This window comes from Gobio gobio, assembly GCF_949357685.1.
Source record: "Gobio gobio genome assembly, chromosome: 3".
NCBI lineage: Eukaryota > Metazoa > Chordata > Actinopteri > Cypriniformes > Gobionidae > Gobio > Gobio gobio.
In genome coordinates, this window is record NC_137099.1 from 10758258 (window position 1) to 10783551 (window position 25294).

General features: G+C 39.6%; 1 protein-coding gene across 1 annotated transcript in view; it reads left to right on the forward strand.

Annotated features, from left to right (window-relative positions):
- The window catches only part of erbb4a (erb-b2 receptor tyrosine kinase 4a), a gene marked incomplete at both ends in the record, with an annotated part of 98800 nt that overhangs the window by 48802 nt on the left and 24704 nt on the right, over positions 1-25294 (forward strand). Inside the window, one exon of the mRNA XM_079811970.1 lies at positions 1181-1366. Coding sequence (XP_079668096.1) covers positions 1181-1366 — 186 coding nt within the window. The remainder of the gene's footprint in view (positions 1-1180; positions 1367-25294) is intronic.

Here is a 25294-nt window from a genome sequence, read left to right on the forward strand (position 1 = left end):
TACAGACGTAAAATGAGTTATGTGTTATTTATCTTGACTTTAGTAGTATTGAGAAAAGAACATGGTCTGCAGAGAGAAGAGTCCAATAACAGCAAGCAGTCACATTATCAGTTCATCTCCTTTTTTTTCCCTTGTCATCACTCTTTCGTTCTCTCTCTCTCTCTCTCTCTCTCTCTCTCGCTGTCCCGAGATTCAGGGAGAGGTCAGGCTCTTTTAAAAAGCCATCAAAACGTGGCCTCATGTGCTGCGGCTTACTGCAATTGCCTGGGAATCCCTTTGTGCTTGTTTGTGTGTTCTGTTCTGTTATCCTGCACATACATGAGCAGGCAAGCTGATGCAGAGCTACTCATGAAAGATACATATTCATCCCTGTCCCCATGTGTAACACATAAAAATGTATATACTTTGTTTATTTATGAAGGCACCCCCCCCCCCCCCCCTCTTTGAAACATTCCTTTTGTATGGCTAACTGAGTGAGACAGGCCAGCAGTCACTAATGGAGGTCATTGTCGCAGTAGGAGGCAGCGTTTGCAGAGAAATGTTACATGTTAGACTGTGTTATATAACATACGTTGCCTTAATCCAAAATGCTTTAAACTTTAGCATTGAGTGATAATATCTCAAAGTGCTTTCCGTCATTTTGACAGATAACAATTACTGTATTTACCTGCTTTAGGGATAAGAAGTGAAAAGAGGAGACAATTACATTTTAAAGCATCCATGTGGAAACAAACCTGGAAAAACTAGAGATTCTTAGTGCATTCCAGTGAATTATTCATGGGATATATCGTAAATTAAATCGGGAGAGCAGACCACAAATGCAAAGTATATGTTGTCTATTTTAGATACAGTTACAGCGGAATACAAAGGAAAAACGAATCTCCAGGTGGAAAAAAATGCAGAGACTGATACCATAGATATTCTTGTGATATTATATCACATTAAAGTACAGAGTGTTACCATACCATATCCATTTTAATGTCATACCATATTACATTAAAATGCTGAGAAATTGACAGCTCATTCAGTCAAACTGGCTGATAAGGATTATTTGTAGCGCAACCTTATTATTTGGAATGATTTGTTTCAGTCTTTTTGAGTGGAAGTTCCCCAAACCGGAAGTGCCGCCCATAATTGAGTCTGCAGCAGTGACCTGATCTTTTCTGTCTCTGTCCTCCAGGAGGCATTGATCATGGCCAGCGTGGAGCATCCTCATTTAGTGCGTCTGTTGGGGGTCTGCTTGAGTCCCACTATTCAGCTGGTAACTCAGCTCATGCCCCACGGCTGCCTGCTGGACTATGTTCACGAGCACCAGGAGAACATCGGCTCCCAGCTGCTGCTCAACTGGTGCGTGCAGATTGCAAAGGTAAGATTGATTTCATGATGTTGGTGTTATCAGTGAGGCAGCATCCCTGTAAATACTGCAGGAAGTTGTGTTTTTGTATGCAGCCTTGGCTTTTGACTTCAGAAGATGTTTATTTTAGTATGTACATGTATTTGAGAAGGGAATAATTTACGCAGAAATTAAAATTCTGTCATAATCTACTTAAAACATTGATTTTTCATCTTTATATGGGGCACAAAAGGAGTTATTTAGTAGAATATTCAGGCTGCTCATTTCCAGATCAAGAATGTATTAGGGGTGTAACCAGGGCCGTGCACAGACCTTTTGAGGGGCATGTGCTGAAACTGAAAAAGGACACCCCAAGGGCAACTCTGTGTCTGTTCACCTACCCCTAAAACTTTATTATTACACAAGTTAGATCAGTGGTCTCAAACTCGCGGCCCGCGGGATCATATTTTGTGGCCCCCTACTTGACATCAAAGTTTAGTGTTAGTGCGGCCCACGCGTTACTCTGAAAAGCACCTTTTTGCTGAGTCGTTGCGTGTACCACGCTTGCCACGCTTGCTGCCTCCTTTGTGTGTGTGTGTGTGTGTGTGAGAGAGAGAGCATTGGCTCGCCCCTCCCTCATGCAGTGTAATTGGTTGATACCGCGTGATTGACAGCAACAGAATGTGAGGCTGATTGAGATGTCCAATCAAATCAAAGTAGGCGGGGTTTACGCTCTCTTTTGGCTCGTGCAGTCTTCACACAGAGGAGCGCTTTCGCTTAATGCCGTTGCGGAGAGAGATTCTTTCCGGTGAAATCACAAACCAAAAATGCACATAAACGTGTCCAAGCTCTTAATATACAATCATTGATGAACATCTTTGATTTTAATGAAGAAGAAAAAAACTATATGAGGGCGGATTAGAACTCGGAACCTTTGACACGGTTTACAAAAATTCTACCACTAGACCACTAGGGAACTCAAATTTTGATAGTGAATATATGTATTTATTCACTCCTGCAAATAATCTCGGGACTAATAATATATTTGACACAAATTAATGCAAATATTGTTTGCAAATAGTCCCAAAAAGAACTAGAATTAGACCTAGAATGTCGTTCACTGTTCTGTTTGATCTGGTTACGGCCTTGCTTTGAATTAATCTATTATTTGAAATAAAATTAAAATCATTCATTATTTCATTATTACAAAATGATTTAATTTCTATAGACTATATTAAAAAAATAGAGTAGGCAAGAAAAGCCTATGTTCTGAAGAACAGTTCAAATTCAGAGGAACAGTTCATGTTCAGAAGAAACATTCATGTTGAAGAACTGTTAATGATAAAGATTAAGAAGATTGGATCAGTTGTGTTCCTTTTTTTGGGAATACTTGAAACACTTTTTTTGTGGAATACTTGATGCGGCCCAGCCTGACCCAGAGTCTACCTCCAGCGGCCCTCAGGTAAATTGAGATTGAGACCCCTGCGTTAGATGCTTTATTTCCACTTTTTTAATATTTTCTTAATTTTTATTGAAAAAAAAAAGCCTTTTCGAATTTCTATGTGATGGGAAAAGGGAGTAGAGCGAGTTCGGCAAAAGGCGGATTCGAACCTCTGGTCAATTTGGTCAAAACTTCATACCATGTACTTTACCCTTACAATATTGCTGCGTCTTCCGTAATTTTGGCTGACCCAACTAGACCTTCAGTGAAAAATACGCCATATTTGCACTTAATGTAAACTACAACATTACTGTAGTAAAATCATGTTTTACTACGTTTATACATGTGAAGACGAGCGGAGATTATAAAATACTAGATAAAAAAAAGCTATAGTCAGCGAATACGTGAATATATCAACAGTGTAAATGAATTAAACAAGCAACCATAACATGATTAAATGTTAACAAATTAAGTATTTCAGCAATCAAAAATCAAAGAAAACATCTCTAAGAAATATATTTGACTTAGGTGACGAGGATCACTCAGTCGATTTGTGTAAGTTCCAGTCCGGAACAGCGCGGGGCGCACCTTTGCTTTTTTATGATTTTTCAATGGTCAAAACAAATGAAATGTTGTTGTATTACTTATCAATATATTATTAACATTTCACAAAAGTCAAACTCAAATGCATTTACGGGGGGGGGGGGGGGGGGTTACCTGCGAATGTGTACAAATTTTGTCCGTCATCAACGGCAGCATCACATTACGTTTTCATCAACAGTTTCAAAGTTTTTTGTAGCTATGGCCGCTCAATTTTTTCTGTTGTAAAGTACATTTGGCCAAAATCTCTATATGAGATGAAATGCTACTATATGCACAGGCGATTGGCCATGACTAGATGGCAAATGTTAGCCCTCTCTATCCGGTCCCACATGTCTCAGAACTCAAATACATAAAATATGAGCCTTTATAGATATAATGTTTCTTGCGTAAAGAAATGCAGTACTTATTCAAACAACAAGATCTTTATTTACCCTTGCAAGACTGCGCTCAGCTGCTCAGCTTCAGTCACATGGATAGAGGGGGTGGAGTTATGAGGTTTACTGACAGTTTGAGGATCCAACTAGACTTAGTTACAAGCTCTTTTTAATACCTTTCATTGGCTAAATATCTGTAAAACAGACAGACGTAAAGGGTGACCAATAGCATTGATTTATTGAAGAACGAAAAAAAAAACACCACCACCAAAAAAAAGGGCAGTTTGGAGTGTAGGGGCAAAAAAGGCATGTGCTCTACATAGGTTGAGCCCTACCTGTGCATTTGCCTGGGTGTAACGGTTCTTGGTAAAAAATCCACCCACGGTTCGTTGCCAAATCTGATGACGCATCTAAAATGTGGTTTGTTGAAAAAAACAACACGTAAAACAGACAGACAGAGTTAGACTAATGTATGTTTCTGCCGATGGATACACATTCTGGCTTCCCAATACATTACAACAGCGATGATCTAAAAGCGTTGACACAAGAGTCACTCTTGTATGTGAGTGGCTCAGTCATTTACAAACATAGTCGAGAAAGACATGTGTTCATGTGCAGTATGTACTAGTCTTTCTGTGCATTATTTCTTAAAGGGACAGAAGCCTATTCCTGCTGTGTTTTTGATGTTAATCAAACATCAAATGACAAAGAAATCACTCAAAAAAATGTATATGCATCTTCGCTCTACATGTATTTGCGCTGTTGCTTTTAGTTTGATTATATTTTCTTATTTTCTTTATTTTTTGAATATAGCTTATAACTAATTTTCATTCTGAACCGTACCGCAACCGTGACCCTAAAACCGTGATAAAAACCAAACCGTGAGTAAATTGAACCGTTACACCCCTGGAATGTTTGGAGTGCTACAGTCGGTAAATACTGAGGATCCAACTCTAGAGTGCTACAGTCAGGTTCTGGAAGTAAACACTCCATTCAGTTTATCCATAGGGAAATAGATTTTTTTAATGATAACTTATAAACCTTTAACCCTCTATGGCATAGTGTTGCCCTCAGGCAACAAACCACTTTTTTGGACCTCACAACGCCCCTTTAACTTTTTTAAATATTGTTTTTAAAAACATAATATCACCTGACATGTCTGTTCAATGAAATGATGGGCTGAAGTGGGTGTGACTTTTTGTTTGGGGGTGGAGCAGTCCTTTCATGAAGCAAAGCCACATGGGACACAGTGCCATCAATTGGTTGGCTAAATATCACTTTTTAACATGTTTAAATTGAAATACATTTATTAAAAAAAAATATGCATGTGCATCAGCATGTAAAGAAGTATGTTTGATTGTTTAAATATTTATTTAGTTTTTATTTATATACTAAAACTGTGTTTTTTTGTTTGTTGCCTCAGGGCAACACTGTGCAGTTAGACCACTTTTGTTCAGGCAATATCATAGTGTTAGGACCATATGGTGCATTCAAGTCTTTCTGGGAAGTTTGTTTTTACACGTTCAGAAAACTCAAAGAATGTGCATTATGAGTATCATTTATGTTTCTTATTATTATTATTATTATGAACACCGATCAGGCATAACATTATGACCACCTCCCTAATATTGTGTTGGTCCCCTTTTTGCTGCCAAAACAGCCCTGACCCGTCGAGGCATGGACTCCACTAGACCCCTGAAGGTGTGCTGTGATATGGCACCAAGATGTTAGCAGCAGATCCTTTAAGTCCTGTAAATTGTGAGGTGGGGCCTCCATGGATTAGACTTGTTTGTTCAGCTCATCCCACAGATGCTCGATTGGATTGAGATCTGGGGAATTTGGAGGCCAAGTCAACACCTCAAACTCGTGCTCCTCAAACTATTCCTGAAGCATTTGTGCTTTGTGGAAGTGTGAAAGAGTTAAAGAGGCCACAGCCACCAGGGAACACTGTTTCCATAAAAGGGTGTACATGCACTGCAAAAATGCTTAGGTAGGTGGTGCATATCAAAGTTACATCCACATGGATGGAGGACCCAAGGTTCCCCAGCAGAACATTGCCCAAAGCATCACTGCCTCCGCTGCCACACCTTCTTCCCATAGTGCATCCTGGTGCCATGTGTTCCCCAGGTTAGACACACATGCACCTGGCCATCCACGTGTGGTAAAAGAACACGTGATTCATCAGACCAGGCCACCTTCTTCCATTGCTCAGTGGTCCAGTTCTGATGCTCACGTGCCACTGTTGGTGCTTTGGGCGGTTGACAGGGGTCAGCATGGGCACCCTGACGGGTCTCAATGAGTCTTAGCCGCCCATGACCCTGTGGCCGGTTCACCACTGTTCCTTCCTTGGAGCACTTTTGATAGAGACTGGCCACTGCAGACCGGGAACACCCCACAAGAGCTGCAGTTTTGGAGATGCTCTGACCCAGTCGTCTAGCCATCACATTTTGGCCCTTGTCAAACTCGCTCAAATCCTTACGCTTGCCCATTTTTCCTGCTTCTAACACATCAACTTTGAGGACAAAATGTTCACTTGCTGCCCAATATATCCCACCCACTAACAGGAGCCGTGCCCACTAACAGGAGGCGTAATAAAGAGATCATCAGTGTTATTCACTTCACCTGTCAGTGGTCATAATGTTATGCCTGATTGGTGTATGAATATAATACAAGAGGTGTTAGTTGTAATTAGTAGTAGTGTTTTTGTATTGTTTGATGTTTTTCAAAATATAATTTTATCTAATGCACATATTGCTTGTTTCCCCTATTGGAAATCTATGTAGAAAACCTTGGAGTTTTAGTACCCTTATGGCACAGTGTTGCCCTGAGGCAACAAACCAAAATATGGTTCAGGGGTGGGGGGGCGACACTTTTTACGATGGATATATTATCAGGGACCCCCAAGCTCCCAAAAAATGGGGTGAAATATTTTTTTCCCCAAAAAATAAAAAGTCATGCCATAGAGGGTTAAATGCAGACTTACTGTGAGCTACTAGTTGTTCATTTATAGTATTTGTTGAATCCATTGAAGCTATCACCTTGCATTATGTCAACTTAGTTTTAATATAATCATGTTTAATAGCAGAATTTGTGGTGAACTACATGTCCCATTATGCTGTATAGAAAATTCCACAAATGTTAAAACAAGCAAAATGTGCCAAATGATCTCGTTAGCTCCTCCCACACCCATGAAGCACCGCGAGTGACATAATCGAGTCAGCCTCCCTATACGCTCTCAAAATACTCAAATATTTGAATATATGCTTATTTTGCAATACACTTCAAATATGTTGCAAAATGCAGCATCCGCTCAACACAGTACGCCTACTCCCAAATGGACTGTGTGTCACCGGACCACTTTGTAACGAACCACCTGTCGGCCCAACAACGGAATCCAACGGTGTGGGCGAAGGTATAATGTGTGTAGGACTTTTCAGAATTTCTATGAAGTTCACTTTATTTGGATACCAATGTCACTTAGGGTCTCGCGTCGGCCGTTTAACGCAGATCCCACAATCACAAACTCGCCAGTTCTGATCATTAGTCAGAGGGAGCAGGGTTTACTAATATATTTGAGTCGAATCGCTCCATGCTTATTCATACAAAAATGCAGTTTCCTCACAATACTTCAACTTGCTAAGTCAGTGATAGACAGAAATCAAATGATGTGCCACATGCTCCTTTCATTGGGCCTTTAGTTTGACCTATCCTGACGCAGATTTTTGGTAACAATGGATACAACATAATCTACTAGAGTTAATAATTTCAGAGTATCTCAGAATAAATTCAAATGTAACAATTTATTTGTCAGGTATCATAAATGTATCATGCCAATTACACCAGTGAACAATTAGAAGCCAATTTAGAAATAATAAATACATAACATCAATTGCTGAATTGCAAGAAAGCATTTAAAATGAAGAAATGCATACCTGACAGCAGGACACGCATTGGTGTGTGAGTGTTTTTAAGACACTCACACAGCACTGTATACGAGTCTTGTGGCTACAGAATTTCCCAAATGGCTGCTCTGCCACTTTCCCTTAAATTCCCAGACCAGAACAAAAGGATTTTAAATATTTACTACACAAACACCTGGTTTCGGGGGAGAGGAGAGGATTATCAAATATCTTGAAGAGACACCACCAAAAAAGGAGAACAGAATTATCCTAAGTTTTCAATCTTTCTTATAATACCAGTGACCGCAGTGGAATTGAGACCATTAATCGCACTAAGACATTTAACATGTATGTATGTGTGTGTGTGTGTGTGTGTGTGTGTGTGTGTGTGTGTGTGTGTGTGTGTGTGTGTGTGTGTGTGTGTGTGTGTGTGTGTGTGTGTGTGTGTGTGTGTGTGTATAAAATCAACATTTTTAATGAGCAGGTTTCTATTTTCCATCTATCTGCTTGTACCTCTGTATTTTTGTCCGATTTTTAAATACTTTTTGCTTCAAATCAAAGTTTGTAAATGTATGATTCACCTCATAGCTGGTTAGTTTTGTTCATGGCTTATAATGCTTTAACAAAGACTTTTTTGAAATCCCTATGGGAGAAATTAATGGAAAAAATAAAGCTCAAATCTCACTCTGTGGATTAAAACATTAGTGACTTATGTTTTACAACACATTCATTATTACATTTTATTTTAATTCAACTCAAAAATCATATTAAAATGAGATTTGAATACAGTACATGGCATCACGTGCATTACATTTCCGGGTATTTCTAATGTTTTCCAAACACTCCACCCATTTTCCAGTAATTGGATGAACAGATAGCCCTTTCTGAGACTTATGCCATTGTTTAAACTCATTGTTTTACGGTTCGATCAAACAAACAGATTAAGGTTTTGGTAGTGTCGCAGTGTTTTCAAGGGAATATCAACCTTTCAATGATGTAATTATAGTTGTACTGCACATTATACAGTATTTTAACATGTACACACACACTTCTACTTGTATTTACCTTCATTCACTAAGTGAAGATTGTGTTTATAAATTAAAGTATACAAATTATTTTGTTGGTCTACTGCTTAAACGAACACGCCAACTTTTTGGGACTTTAGCTTATTCACCGTATCCCCCAGAGTTAGATAAGTCCATACATACCATTCTCATCTGCGTGCGTGCATTAACTCTGTCAGACGCACCCACCGCTAGCCTAGCTTAGCACAAAGACTGGAGGTAAATGGCTCCAGCTAGCCTACTGCTCAATAAGTGATAAAATAACGCAAGCATTTTCCTATTTACATGTTGTGATGTGCAGAGGTGGAAAGTAACGAATTACATTTACTCGCGTTACTGTAATTGAGTAGTTTTTCTGTGTACTTCTACTTTTTTAAGTAGTTTTAAAAATCTGTAATTTTACTTTTACTTAAGTATGTTTTGTTTTAAGTATTGTACTTCGCTACATTTTAAACCACATCCGTTACTGAGTAAAATAAATAAATAATACGAAAGTGGGCAAAAAGCGATCCGGAAACGACTGCATTGAATTGAAGGGCGGGAGAACGCGCAAAAATCACAAAACGATAGAGACGGACAAGACATGTCAGTGATGCAGATCCAGCTGAAAGCGAAACGCCGTCGTGAACCAGTTAGTTAGACTGGGAATACTTTGGACATAGAAATAAATAATGTGGTGTTGTCCTGGAGGATAGGATATCAAAGTTACAAAAAATGTTGATGCAAATGAGGAAATGCATAGAACATGTTCGGGAACACCATCCCTCTGTGCAGATAAAGGTATGTTTTTAACTTAAGGCAGAGTGATTTCTGTGATGCAGAGGGAATCCCGGAATCCAGTCACAACATTTAATTTACAGTATAACGCATATAACACGTAAAAACAAGCAACCCATCAAAATAAACGTTTTTGATAATCTCTGTTTTGCAGTACTTTGCCAAAAAATAAAAGGATAAAAGTTTGTTATATGTTATTTAATTACCACCGTTTTGGTCATATATTTGTATAAAAATCATAAAAAGAAAAAAATCATAGGATTCTTAAACATTTTAATAAGTTAATTATAAAAATAAGTTGTTAATCTAATTCATAACCATTTATTGAATTTGGTTGATTAGACATGTTTTATTGAAATTTTAATAAACAAAAGAAATGGTTTCAAGTTTGTTATAATAAAGCATTTGTTCAACCAAAAAAAAAAAAAAAAGTTTTCATTCATTTAATGCCAATTTAACTGGTGATAATAATAACCATAATTTAATAATAAAGTTTATTTATTAAATAATTGTTTAATACTGTGATGCTGTGAAACTTTGAAGTTTTCATATCGTGAAAACCTCATTCTATTACAACCCTACACAGGAGATTCCCCACCCCTGCTGTTAAAAAAGTAACTCAGTAACTTTTACTCTGAGTACATTTTAAATGAACTACTTTTTACTTTTACTTGAGTACATTTTTAGACCGGTACTTTTACTTGTACTTAAGTAAAATTTCTTTGAAGTAATAGTACTTTTACTTGAGTAGAATATTTTGTTACTCTTTCCACCTCTGGTGATGTGTATAGTAACATCGTGTACTAAGACAGACGGAAAATTAAAAGTAACAATTTTCTAGACCGATATGGCTAGGAGCTATTCTCTCATTCCTGCATAATGATCAAGGAACTTTGTGCCGTACCATGGTAAAATGGTAAATAGACTACGCTTTCAACAGACCCACAGCGCCACCAAAGCGCTTTACATATTGCCTCACATTCACCCATTGATTCACTCATTCATACAACGTCAGTCTTAGTACACGATGTAACTATACACATCACAACAAGTAAATAGGAAAATGTCTGTGTTATTTTGTCACTTATTGAGCAGTTGGCTAGTTGGAGCCATTTACCTCCAGTCTTTGTGCTAAGCTAGGCTAGCGGTGTGTGCGTTAGACAGAGTTAATGCACGAACGGAGATGAGAATGGTATGTATGAACTTATCTAACTCTGGGGGATATGGTGAATAAGCTAAAGTCCCAAAAAGTCGGCGTGTTCCTTTAAAGGGATAGTTCACCCAAAATTGAAAATTATCCCATGATTTATCCTCAAGTCATCCTAGGTGTATATGACATTCTTCTTTCAGACGAATAAAATCGAGTTATATTAAAAATGTCCTGGCTCTTCCAAGCTTTATAATGGCAGTAAATAGCTGGTTTGTTTTGAAGTCCATAAAAGTGCATCTATCCATCATAAAAGAGCTCCACACAGCTACCGGCAGATGGCCTACTAAAGTCAACTTACGGCAAAAGAACAACCCCATGACGCAGGATGTAGGAGTATCGTAAGCTTTGACGCCTCTCGCGGTTGAAACAAATAGGGCTGGGCAACAAACTCAAGCCCCTCTTCTCTTATATCGCACAAACACATCGCTTTGCTTCAGAAGGCCTTTATTAACTCTCCGGAGCCATGTGGATATCTTTTATGATGGATAAATGCACTTTTATGGACTTCAAAACACAATCAGCCATTCACTGCCATTATAAAGCTTGGGAAGAGCCAGGACATTTTTTTTATATAACTCCGATTGTATTCGTCTGAAAGAAGAATGTCATCTAGGATGACTTGAGAGTGAGTAAATCATGGGCTAATTTAAATTTTTGGGTGAACTAACTTATCTTATATATAAGGGCATGCTGGGTAAGTGAAGGCAGAATGTATTTTAAAGGCTTTTCATCAATCTTTATTTCAGCTTTGAAAAAAAAAAAAACACTAACTATCTGTGAGTTTTTAACTGAGATTTTAAATACTATATAGCTGTATTTATTCAGTTCTTTGTACATACTGAAGCAACGTTGCCTTATAATTAAAGGGATTATAAAAAAAAAAGATTACATTTTTTATGATGGCAATATTGTGCCTTACAGGTTCAGTTCTGGAACTAAAGAATAACACTTGTTTTCTACCACATCAGTCCCTTTAATTTAATTTTTTTTTTTTAATAATATATGACTGGAAAGGTCATGGAATAGTCAAGGGATTTCCATGGTCAAAATACTGTGTGTCCTATTTCACAGCATTCCCATTTAAGTCCCCACTGCCTTAAAACATTGAATCTGTCTACTATAAATGGATTGGCTGAGTTCAAGAGATGGGTGCTGGTTTGTTGTAACTCACAGCTTTGGGCTTTGGCCTAATGGCACCTATTAATCAGGTTGTAGGTTGAGCAAACCGCTCGACAACCTTGCCTATTCCTGCCCCGGAATTCTGCTGTGACACAGACCCGCTGCTAGAGGTTTTCCCAGTCACGCTGTGAAAATGTTAAAATGCAGTTACCGGCCAAATTCTCTTTGAGCTGCCAAACTGTTCCTGCACACAGTGAAATAATAACCTCGGCATGAGGACGAGATTGCACTCATTATGGAATGATGTATTTAAAGCAGATTACGTGCCTCAGTTCTCAATTGAAATGTTAACTGGTGTGAATCCTTTCCACATCACAGTAATCAATCCCTTCCAATCTGCCAAGCATCTGCAACTGTTACCATGACCATGAGATATTTCAATTGACCAATCAGAACTGGTGTTAACCCCCTGTGCACTGCATGTATGACAGTGGGCAGACCCCCAACACACAAACATATCTCCCAGCATGCTTTGATCACTATCAGCAGCTCTGTGCGCCTACAGTTCAGTTGTTCTTTTATTGTGCAAGAGGGAGTAGCAACAAAGCAGCAAATGTTATAATTGATATTTTCCACCCACATTACAGAGCTATTCATAATTCTCCAAAACATCATTTTTCTTATGCACAACAAGGCATCTTGTGTCATTTCAGTTATTTTTGTCTGGCATTATGCACATTGTCTTTGTGAGCCTGCCACTGTGAAACATGTTTCACCAGTTAGGAACCCTTCATCAGAAATTTCCCTTTGTGCCGAAGGGATCTTCTTCCAAGATTCCCTCTTTTGCATACTGTGTGTGTTCTCCCGAGATGCAGACTTGGAAAAGCAGGTACTCTTTGAGTACCTCTGTGTCTTTTCCCCGCACAAACGGCTTTCTTTTGCTGCAGGCTTATCTCCTTTGGCCTCATTAACCGAGCTCTAGGTCCCACAATTTTTCATTCATCTACTATTTTTCTGTGGAGAATCCAAATGAGAAACTTAGAATTTTTTTTTCTATATGACTTTTTTTTTTTGTGCAGAGCAAATAAAGACTGGCTTTCCCATATAGGAAGCTATAGTGTATTTACTAGCTGTGCTATTGACATACTTTCCATTTGCCACTTTATTAGGTACACCTTACTATTTTGCTTTCAGAACTGCCTTGATTCTTTATGGCATAGATTCAACAAGAAACACTGGAAACATTCCACAGAGACTGCACATCTATGATGCGATTCTCCTATTTCACCACATCCCAAAAATGCTGTATTGGATTGAGATTTGGTGACTTCGGAGACCATTTGAGTACAGTGAACTCATTGTCATGTTCAAGAAACCAGTTTGAGAGGATTTGAGCTTTGTGACATAGGCTATCCTTCTGGAAGGAGCCATCAGAAGATGTGTACACCGTGGTCATAAAGGGATGGACATGGTCAGCAACAATACTCAGGTCGGCTGTGGTGTTTAAACGATGCTCAATTTGTACTAAGGGGCCCGAAGTGTGCCAATAAAACATCCAACACACCATTACACCACCAGCAGGCTGAACCGCAGATACAAGGCAGGATGGATTCATGCTTATATGTTGTTTACGGCAAATTCGGACCCTACAATTTGAATGTTGCAGCAGAAATCGAGAACGTTTTTCCAAGCTTCTATTGTCCAATTTTGGTGAGCATGTATGAACTGTAGCCTCAGTTTCCTGTTCTTAGCTGAAAGGAGTGGCCTGGTGTGTCTTCTGCTGGTGTAGCCCATCAGCTTCAAGGTTCGACATGTTGAGCGTTCAGAGATGCTCTTCTGCAGACCTCGGTTGTAATGAGTTATTTGAGTTACTGTTGCCTTTCTTTCAGCTTGAACCAGTCTAGCCATTCTCCTCCAACCTTCAGACCATTCTCTGTAAATCCTAGAGATGGTTGTGTGTGAAAACCCCAGTAGATCATGTGTACCTAATAAATTGGCTGGTGAGTGTATGTTTAAAATGATCTTAAATGCTGCTGTTTTAATGCTCAGGAGACTTGTAAGTATCAATGGAAATTCTAACATTTTTAAATGATTGAGAAGAAACCAATAAAATAAATAACAAATAATAACTTTTGATTGCAGACTTATCTGAGCACAGTTTAAGACCTTAATTAGATCTCTTCTAAAATTGCAAGAAACTGTCCATTTGTTGTCCATTTAATCATATAGACATTTCGTATCTACTAAACGATACTTCATAATGAAAAGCACTGAGAAATCAGACTCAAAAAGTAAAATAGTTGTTTAAACAGCCACTGTTTCTTTTAGAACTACTGACTCGTAAATAATTTAATAATGTTGATTTCTATAGAAACAAGTTAGAAAACTGCCAACATTTAGCTTATTTATATTTATATTTTAGCTTATATTAACTTGCACATATGTATTCCAATTTTCCTCATGCGGTGTTGGAACAATCACATGGGTGTTACTATACTAAAAAATGTACACCTACACCTGCCTACACCTATGAAAACTAGTGACATCGGGATGTTTAGAGGGTCACAGGGCAAATATACCAACAGATTCTGCTCATGTCAAGCATCATAAAGGTAATGTGGTTTCTTACTGATTACGGGAACTGCAAAACGAGATTCCTCTTGTGAGCTTGTTAGAAACACTCCCCACCTATTAATGAGTGTGTAAATGTGTGTTTGTCTATTAGGATTTCATGTGTAGGGTTTGGGGTTGTAAGCTGTTGACACCACTAGCGACACTAGGCGTAATTTGTAGATAATTGCAGTTTGTAATGGGAAAGAAGAGCCAAGGCCATGTCAGCTAAAGTGTCACTGAAATTGTAGCCATTACCAGAAACGAAACATGGAAATTAATGGCATTCTGGTTTAATTTGCACCTTCATCTTTTCATGGCATTTAATCTTAGCCTCTCCTTCGCTTGGGACTCTGTGAAATGTGAGAGAGGTTCTCGAACCTTTCATTACAGCCCCACAATTACTCAAACATTTCTCAAAACTAAATCGTAATAATTTCTCACATTTCCTTCAGTATTTTTTATGAACTTGAACATCACAACTATACAAATACATTTAAACCAATAGATATACAAATATGATGAAGACTTATCAGTGTATACCAATATTTATATTCTCTCTGCATTGGGAAAAAAGTAAAATGTGTTTGTATCATGGACGCAAAACTGTATATTTCACCGAATGTCCATGACACAATGCATATTTATACTATTATATTTATAATTAATTAATGAATTAATAAATTAATGACTATTTATTATTGTGGCAGTGAGATCACCATCAAAAGTTTCATATTTACTTGAGTACTTGTTGCGTTACACATTATTAATTGAATTTATGCGTTTGATAATGAGTTTTGTTATTGTATTAGCAACCTCTTTCCTTTTTTCTTTCTTCTTTTTCAAAAACTCAGGGTTACTTTGTGATATTTACTCTCCTAAATATCAAAAAGATTTATTGTTTCATTACCTGAGTGGTGACATTTCAGCAGATGCCATGAGAGGGGGCAATGGGATGCTCTGGGAATAGAGGAGCTCACCTCTGCTCTTTAGATCCAGGAAATCTTCACTCTTTGGCCAGAATCTGGCCAGCTGCAATCCTGAAAACCTTGTGTAAATGGATGCTGAATTAAATGAGATGCTCTTTCTTCTATGCGTCGTCACATTTCTTCTCCTCAGTCAGTTTTGTGACATTGGTTGTAGACAGCAATGTAGAACTACATTAAGTCTGTTTGTTCACCAAAGCGTTTTTAGCCAGATGGCAATGGCAGGCGTTCTTCTGGCTTCTAGCTTTTGAGCGCTTTGGCGAAGCAGCAGTTTTTAAATGCATTTTATTTTATATTTTCAGTCGAGATGCTTTGGTTGTGGAATATCCACGGAAGTGTTTCAAGAATCTGATTTCTCAGATAGTGTGTTTCTGAATATAAAAATGTCAACAGTGTAAAGTACTTGCTCTGGCCCTTGTTTTAAAGGGGTCCGATTATGCTTTTTCACTTTTTCAACTTAGTGTTGAAACATTACAGTTAGTGTGTAATATTGCTCTTTGAGCATAAAAACGATCTGCAATTCTACAAAGCTCAAAGTCCACTCCAAAGGGAGATACTTAACAGAATACACTTTCCGTGAACTACAACGAACGGCTCATTTGGACTACAACGCCTTTTTTCCGGGTTTTGTGAAGTCATAATATTACTCATTAAATAATCCCCATCCACGGAATTTTCAAAAAAAGTGGACGAGGCCTGGCTGAGCTGCATTGGAGAAGATAGTGTTGTCACTATGTAAAATTTGTTAAATACTGTACCAATGAATTGACTAAAGTCACATTTTTGAAAACAAGGCATTTAAATAACTGACTAATAACCTTTTCATTGCCATTAAAGTGAAATGACTGAACCTAAACGTAGGAGCTTGATATAAAAAAAAAAGCTAATTTAAAAGAAAACATGTCAGATGGACTTAAAGGTTTGTTCACCAGGGGCTGGTTTCAGAAAGGAGGTTAAGTGAAAACTGAGTTTGTTAACCCTGAAATGAGGGGAACTCTGGGTTTTCTGTGTCCGAATGGGAGGTATGTTAAACTCGAGAAAACAGTGTCAAGCCAGTTTCTGAAAGAGAGGTAACTTATACTCAGAGTCAGTCTACTCAGAGTTGATTGAACTACCTCAATTCAGTTGTTCTGAAACCCAGAGTTTCCCATCTCAGGGTAAGTCAACTCAGAGTTCAAGTTTAAACTCAGAGTTGGTTGAACCTCCTTATTGAAACGGGCCCCTGAACTCTTCATGTAGTGTTTACTATAGCTTTTGTAAGCTCTCGCTTTTGTTAGGCTGTTCACCGGCCCTTTGGAAAATTAACCATGGTTTTGTGATCTATTATGGTTTGTATTACCATAGTTTTCCAACAAATATCATGATTAAATGGTGTAACATCGTATTTAAAATGTATAAGACAATTCCATAAAAACATACCACTCTGAAACATCCTGTGAAGTCCCTGCATGAAATCCATTCTGGACGATCCTCTTGTTCGTTAACTGTAACAGAGTTTGTTCGTGTGGGAACAAGGAGGCGGGAACCGGCAAACATTCAACAACAACTTTAATCAAATAAATAAACAAAGTGAAAGTAAAAGCGGCAGCCCCTCATGGACGACTGCCGCGCACACACATAACAAAACATAAATAAAACACAATTTAAAATCCAGGCCTGGTCCGCTCTCATCCTTCACTGGAGCCGCTCGTCCTTATATGCCTCCGTGCTCCCTCATGAGAGGACTCGAGACCGGTGTGCCTCGCAGGTGACTCGCTCGCTCTTCCCATGTCTCTCGCTCGTTCAACTCGCCACATACCCCCAACACCCCTCGTAGGCCGGGGAGTACCCCGCGTCTACGCCTACTTCCCTTCGGGGAGCCCAATCTCGGCGTCCGGGGATATGGGCCGGCGAGCCGAGAGAACGGGAGACGGAGACCCCCAGAGCGACCGGACGAGAGAGTGAAGAGAGGAGAAAAAAAAAATTTGGTCCGGTTCCCTAACACACTGCCGCTCGGTCCTCAGCCCACCGAGAGGCTCTTCCTCGCGGTGCCATGCGATGGCACTGGATGCTCGGTGGACGGCTCGATCCTCCTCCGGCCCCTGGCGGCTGGCGGTGGCTCCTCCTGTCGAGGGCAGCCGGCAGCGAGTCCCGCGCGCTCCCTGCTCCTCCCCTACACGGCAGATGGACGCAGGCTCCGGCCCACAGCTAACGCCGGCGACTCCTCCGCTCCCTTTAGGATGGCAGCCACCCCACCTCGACCCAGGGGCACGGCAGCGAGCTCTCCGTCCCACCGGATCTTCACTCGCTCCAGCACCACCGCCTTCACCCATCCGCGCTGCCCGTTCTCCTCAGCACCGCGATCCCCCTCAGCACCCCTCCCCCTCAGCAACGAGGGCTCTTCGAAAGCATGTCTCTCCTTCCTCCCGGGTTTCGGCACCAATGTAACGGAGTTTGTTCGTGCGGGAAGAAGGAGGCGGGAGCCGGCAAACATTCAACAACAACTTTAATCAAATAAATAAACAAAGTGAAAGAAAAGCGGCAGCCCCTCACGGACGACTGCCACGCACACACATAACAGAACATAAATAAAACACAACTTAAAATCCAGGCCTGGTCCTCTCTCGTCCTTCACTGGAGCCGCTCGTCCTTATATAACTCCGTGCTCCCTCAAGAGAGGACTCGAGACCGGTGTGCCTCGCAGGTGACGTTCATTCTCAATCACGCACACCGATCTTGCTCGCTCCTCCCATGTCTCTCGCTCGTCCACCTCACCACATTAACATTGTAAGAGTCTGACTCTTTACATTAGAGCATAACTTGCAGTTATGGAGGGGCGGGATATTTCCCGAACACACGATAAGCAGTGCCAATCACAACACATTGGTCCAGCTAACCCTCGGAACCATCTCGGAAGGAGGGGCTTCATCAAAACCGGAACTAAAATACGCGTTCAGGCCAGACTGGGGAGAGAGGAGCTGTAAAAATGTAAAATATGTGTTTTTTGAACAATCAAGCATGAACGCGTATTTTAGTAATCAAGAGTATCAAGCATATTTTAGTAACTAACACTTTTTTTTCCTTTTTTTTCGTCACGCTCAGATCATGTGACGTATATCTGTATTAGGGCCAGTGAATCTATTTATCTCAAAACCTATTATACTGTTAGATTAAAAAACTAAAAAAAAACCCGAAAAAAACTGAGTGTTCCTGTACAGTATAGGTGTCATTTGAGACTTGTCCGGATGATGGACATTCTCACCGCTGTGCTCTTGTCAGTCCAAAGGTTGGGGGTAGAGACAAGACTCACAATGTCTCTGGAAAACAATGTTATGCTTCAGTAGACTCCACAGGAGGATTTTCATACTTATATTCCCCATTGCACAGTTTCAGTATGTAGAGTCTATTAGTACATCTTCTGTTTTATTCATGCAAGTCTAGGGGATACACTGGCTCTTAGTGCCATCTTTTCTTTTGAGATTTACAAACGTGTTTGTTTGCGAGTGAATGCAAATGGATAACTCAAACAAAGTAACATATCACAATTTAAAAAATTCAACACAATATCCTGAAAGTAACCAATTATATTCAGTGTTTTTTTAGCCACACAACAATTTGTTCTATCCTATCTCAGATTGTTTTTGTTGGTGTCACCCAAGGCAGAGTCACATAAGTACATTTTTTGCTGGTAAAAAAGGTCCATTGTCTGTTGTCAATAGTGTATAAACACAACCATTTTATGGAAAGAGCATGAGTGCAGCATTAGCACAAGTGGGTTTTAAAAGCAATACTAAAGGATAAAGCATAATAATTCAGTAATGACTGTCTCACTTTGACCTTGTAGGAGTTCTAACTGTGTAAATATATCAGTTTATAAAGAAACATCCATTTAAATGGAGCAGTATTTGTTTTAATCCTTTTTTTCATTTTTGAGTTTCATTATGGCAACTTTTACATCTAAAATAGAGATATAATGCTGCTTTCTAGACATGTCAGAATTATTGCATGTTTGTTGTGAGCACAAATAAACGCAGCTAATTGTCATAATAACTAATGGAAAGCTCTTTTTGAGTTGAGAATTTTTGAATTTGGAGTTTGTCATGGATAGTTGCCATTGATCATCAGTATATTTTGTTCATGTCTGTGTAGTGTGGCAATAGGGAAAAAAATGTTAGCTGCGTGACTGGATGGAGGATGGAAATCAATTATCCGGAGGTGAGGAAATTTAGTATATAAGGTGGAGTTGTAGGAGAGGAAGCAGGGTTACCTGGTTACCTGAGACGAACGTATAGTCAGTGAGACGTGAGACACTGTGTTTGGGCTCGGGTGGATTTTGAGAATTTTGACAAGTACATATCATATTCTATGTGTCGCCTCTGTCACTTTAAATTGTGATGCTGATGATGTGTGGTTTCCCTCTCGTTCCAACCCACTTCCTCTTTCCACCCTTGTCAGCATTATTGTCTACAGAATTAAGCATGCTTTCACCATAGCGCCTTGTTTTTTTCTTTTCTTTTCACTCTCTAATTAGTTCCAAATAATCAAGTGAGCCTAATTTTTGTTATTTGCCTATCCAGAGGCGAGAATATGTTGTAATAGGGCACCGAGGGACCCTCTTCTCTTCCATTCCAAGGAAACTTTAACCTTTATTAATGCACACATAAAAGCTGGTGCATAAAAGAGTGAGATGAGGAGACGCTCTATGAATGCCCCCGAATGCACCTCACGCCGGCATTAAGTCTCGCTCCCTGGATCGGCATGCAGATGACTTGTTATGCTAAATGCAGGCGGTGTTTTGATTAGGTTACTCCTACTTTCATCTGGGTGCTCTCATACAGTGGACACAAAGGATTGCTCTTTGCTCTCTGTTTTATCTATGTGTTCTCTCTCTCTTTATTTTTTTCACGTAAAAGTTAAAGGTCTGAATATAAAGGGAAAAAAAGTTCCTAAAAGCAAGGGATGCTTTTAGACATGCACCGCAACATCCAAGGAAGCATATAATACCCTGGGAAAGCTATCCATTAGCATTCCCATTAATTTCAATGGTAGTTGCTTGGTTGGCGGGTGATGTAGTTAGACTAACTGGACCTTGTTAACCATTCAAACCTTGACATCTTGACAACCATAAAAAGTATTATTCCCAGTAATATCAAACTGCAAATTATCTATTGTATCTGCACTCTTATTTGGTTATTTAAAATAACCTTTACAATGTCAAATCACTCTCTGTAGAGTCAACATGACCCTATTTACTGTCTTAGCATTTATTTTGGTTTTATTTTGCGTTAGAGTTGCACCATTCTGGGTAAATTGAGAATCAATTTTTGATGTTAAAAATAGACATCACGATACTCCTACGATTCAAAACTAAACCAAATAACATGCAATTTTATATGATTTAAAATTGGTTTGAACAAATGATTTAATGACTCGTTTTTGAACGAAAGGTGATTTGCTCTTTTGATCGCAACCATAGGCATAAGTGTTTATATCCAAACTATAAACTTTTATATACTTATGTGATAATTTGAATTATTCCCACGTAGGAGTGGACGGTCTCGTGACCTTGCCCACATTTCCCTAAGTTATCTAAAGGTGATGAAAATCCCAAACCTTTATAGAACATTAGGGATGTTCCTAAAACGTCCTCTTTTGGTAATGAAAATGCTGGGTTCAAGGTTCCTTATGACTTTAGGGGGATGTTACATCTTGGTTATTTTATGGTCACATAGCAAGACTACACAGAGGACATTTGGGACGTTAACAGAACGTTCCCGCATGGTCCTCTGTTGGTCAGATGAGGATGCACTGCAACATATCTTGTTCAGTGCAGTGGTGTCTACGCTACATTCCCATAATGTTTGCAGGACCGTTTGCTTTGCAAATGAGGGTCAGTAAAACAGGATTTGCACAAATGTTGCTTCTCAAAGATGGATCAATACCAACTGTTTGTTCAACTTCATATTCAGAACATGAATATAGTGATGTCCTTGACACAAGCCGGTACATTCTGGGAACGTAACATTTCTAGTGGGGTTGTAACTTAGGCCCTGTTTACATCTGGTATTAAGATGGATTTTGGCCGATCGGATCACAAGTGGACAGTGTTAAATACAGGTGTAAACAGGGTCTAAAATGTTTTAAGCTTGTCCACTTTCAACCACATCCAGAGATACTTGAAAACGTATTCAACCAGATTGCTTTCGTAGTGTGAACGCTCATGCGGTCAAATGTGTTTGAACAGCCGCAAAAGACCACCAGCTCTCGTAAACATTATGGGAAGTGCGCTAACCAGACAGGATTTGAACTTTGCCGGCCGGAGACTCACGTTTGGTTTGAAGACGAAAAACGCACCAAGCACTGTGTTCAGTGTAGTCTTGCATCTGTCAGAGAAGAAACTAAAGTTGTTGCTGTCCGTGTGTTTTTCCATAGTCTCCGGGCACGTTCATATGTAAAATGCATAAGCTTATTTTGTCCATTAGATCAAAATATCTGAAAAAGCCCATACACTTACCCAGCCATAGACCCTCCCCTCGAAGAAATCCGAACAGCAGTGGTTGAAAGTGGACAAAAGAGATGGATTAAAACACCAGGTGTAAACGGATATGTCTCTCTCTTCTACTTGTGATCAATCGATCAGGTTTACCAGGTGTAAACAGGGCCACAGAAATGATACTGTGTGTTTGAAAAGACTGTTTGTGAAGCTGTTTCATATCTTTTCATGACAATCTCTGGCTCAGCGCCAACGCAGATTTGAATGTTCACTGTGATCATGCTTGTCAAAGGTTTAATAGACAAAGCTGAATCGCTGTCATTTAGGAATAAGATATTATGAGTGTTAAAATCGAGATTGCGATATTTGTGCTGCTCTATTGTCGGTGCCTATTATTCCAAAGAAACAAATGTTTGTTATATTGCGACAAAATGTAATTTAGACCTTTTAGAAATCTACTGTACAGTGCCTTAAAGGGATAGTTCACCCAAAAATGTAAATTATCCCATGATTTACTTACTCTCAAGCCATCCTAGGTGTATATGGCATTCTTCCTTTAGACAAATACAATCAGAGTTATATTAAAAAATGTCCTGGGTAATCCAAGCTTTATAATGGCAGTGAATGGCAGCCCCAAAATTTGAAGCCCAAAAAAGAGCATCCATCCATTATAAAAGTAATCCACAAGGCTCCGGTGGGTCAATAGAGTCTTTCTGAAGTGAATCGATGGGTTTGTGGAAGAAAAATATCCATATTTAAAACTATATAAAGTAAATATATAGCTTGCGGCGGACCACCTTCCATATTAAACTTACGAAGAAAGTGTAACGCCTCTCGCAGTTCAAAACGCTTACAATACATCCGACGTCATAGTTGCGTCAGTTATGCTTTTTCCGTAAGCTGAATACTTAAAGGCGGTCCGCCGGAAGCTAGATATTTTACTTCATAATGTGTTAAATATGGATATTTTTCTTTCAAAAACCCATCAACTCCCTTCAAGAGGCATTTATTAACCCCTGGAGCCATGTGAATTACTTTTATAATGGATGGATACAGGTTTTAGTGCGGTATAGTTGGTGTGGACTATCGAAATAAAGTGTAACCACTAGTTCCGCATGTTTTCAACCCACCCATAGGGGTGGGATCTCACTCACAGAATGTAAGACACAGACAGCCGCTCGGACATTCATATCGGAGTGTTCTCAATGAATTCCTATGAAAGTTAGGCTTCCTTACGGCGCATTCACACGGGGCGTCGGCGTCAACGCTTCTCGTTTACTTTGAATGGGTGACGTCATGCGTTGCCGAACTGAATTGTCGGTTCCGTCGCGGCGCTTCACTCGCGTTGCAAGCGGCAAAAGTTGAAGATTTCTCAACTTTTCAAGCACCAACGCAGGCGTCATCCAATCAGATCACCCTATGCAAATATCCTAGAGCAGACGCTAGCCAATCGCGTTCGTTTAAAACACCGGTGAATGAAGAGTGAATGAAGAGTAAAGAACGATCTAAAATGGAGGAAAAGCTAATAATTGCGGTGGATAATCACCCGGTCCTTTACTACCAATCATTATTTACATACCGGGACAAAAACTGGAGAGACCAGGCCTGGAAGGAGGTGGCAGAGACGGTTGGAGAATCTGGAATGTATCATGCTTGTATTCCGTCCGTGTACTCTGTTTATCATTGAATGACAGGCAGCATATCATATCATGTGTGGTTCAAATAGAGCTATCCCCCAGCCAAATGAGGAATCAAATATTAAAGTGATCAGTTTTCATACACAAAATAGTCTCACAGACTAGCTGTCAAAAAAGGCGCTTTTTTTGTGTTGTGTTGTGGTCCAAGCGGCAAGTAATGTGATTAGCTGTTGTCACTATGACGGTCGCGTCAGGCACCAAGCTTCAGCCACGCCCTCCATCAAGCGTTGACGCCGAAGCCCCGTGTGAATGCGGCGTTAGGCATGAACTGAAAATGCGCCTGACTGGACACGCACCGTGAACGACTGTGAGGCCGTGAATGAATGACAATGCGGCCATGAATGAATGCTGGTCGGATGTGCTCATTTTAGTTTCGGTTTAAAATTAGCGCCAATTCAGGGGCGGGTTGCTTTAATGTGGGTTCATGAAAACACAACAACAAAACGGTACAATGACAAACTCACTTAAATAGGCGCATTTCGCTTTGAAAACCAAATCTTCCACGATCATCCGGTCTGTCAGATCCTCACTCTCTGATGAATGAAATCTGACTCCTGCTGCGTTTGTGCTGCGATACTCATTCGGCTCGTGCTGTATTGAGCAGACACGTTCAGTTTTTAATTGTAGTGTTTGTTCTCTAACTGAACTAAATGATTGTATTACTATAAAGATCTAAACGATGGTGGGGCGGTGCCACGGTGGGCACGAGATGTAACCGGTAGGCGTGGCTTGGGAGTGGCCTCGCAGGGCAGAAAAGCAAGTGTGTTCTGGGAGTTGTTGTCTTTGATCCATATGAGCCAAAAATACATTTTCTAGCTTTTCTCAGTCTAGAAGGCACCAACTTCTAAAATAAAGGCACATTTCTACTACATAAATGACCCAATTTAAATACACATTCATCTTTCCAGCAGTGAAGTACCCCTTTAAATAACTTTTCAATTGCATGCCAACTAACTCTCATGACTGTTAGATTGGGGTTAGGGTTAGTTGAATAAGTTGACATGTAGTTGCAAAATTACTTATAGTCAGTAGAATATCTGTTGGGGAGCATCAAAACAAAGAATTAGCAGATATTAAAGGTGCACTTCAGCGTTGGGAAGATGAATGTGTATTTAAACTTTCATTTGTGTAGTAGAAATGTGAAGTTATTTTTGAATTTGGTGCCTTCTAGACTGGAAAAAGACAGAAAATGTATTTTTGTGTCATGTGGATAAAAGACAACAACTCCTAGAATGTACTTGCTTCATGCTCTACGAGGCCACTCCCAAAGCCACGGCTACTGGTTATCACTTGCCCACCATGACACCACCCCACCGTCGTTGTGATTTTTATAGTAATAAAATAATTGTGTTCAGTTAGAGAACAGACACTACAATTAAAAACTGAACGTGTCTTTTCAATAAAGTGTGAGTGAGCCGAACGAAAGTCACGGCACAGACGCAGCAGGAGTCAGATTTCATTCATCACGAGAGCGAAGAGCTGAGCAGAGCTGAGGTAACCGGGGCAGTACATAATTCTCTCGTCTGATGGGGACATGAGGGGGGGAAGTACGATAATTTCGGGTTTCTACTGATACAAAGCGTAATGCTAATCACTGAAGTAACCCTTTAAACAGACAATCTATTAATACTCTAATGACTGGTGGTTGACATGTAGTTTCAGAGTTACTTATAGTTATAGTTAGAGGACAATTTAAACAAAGTATTTTT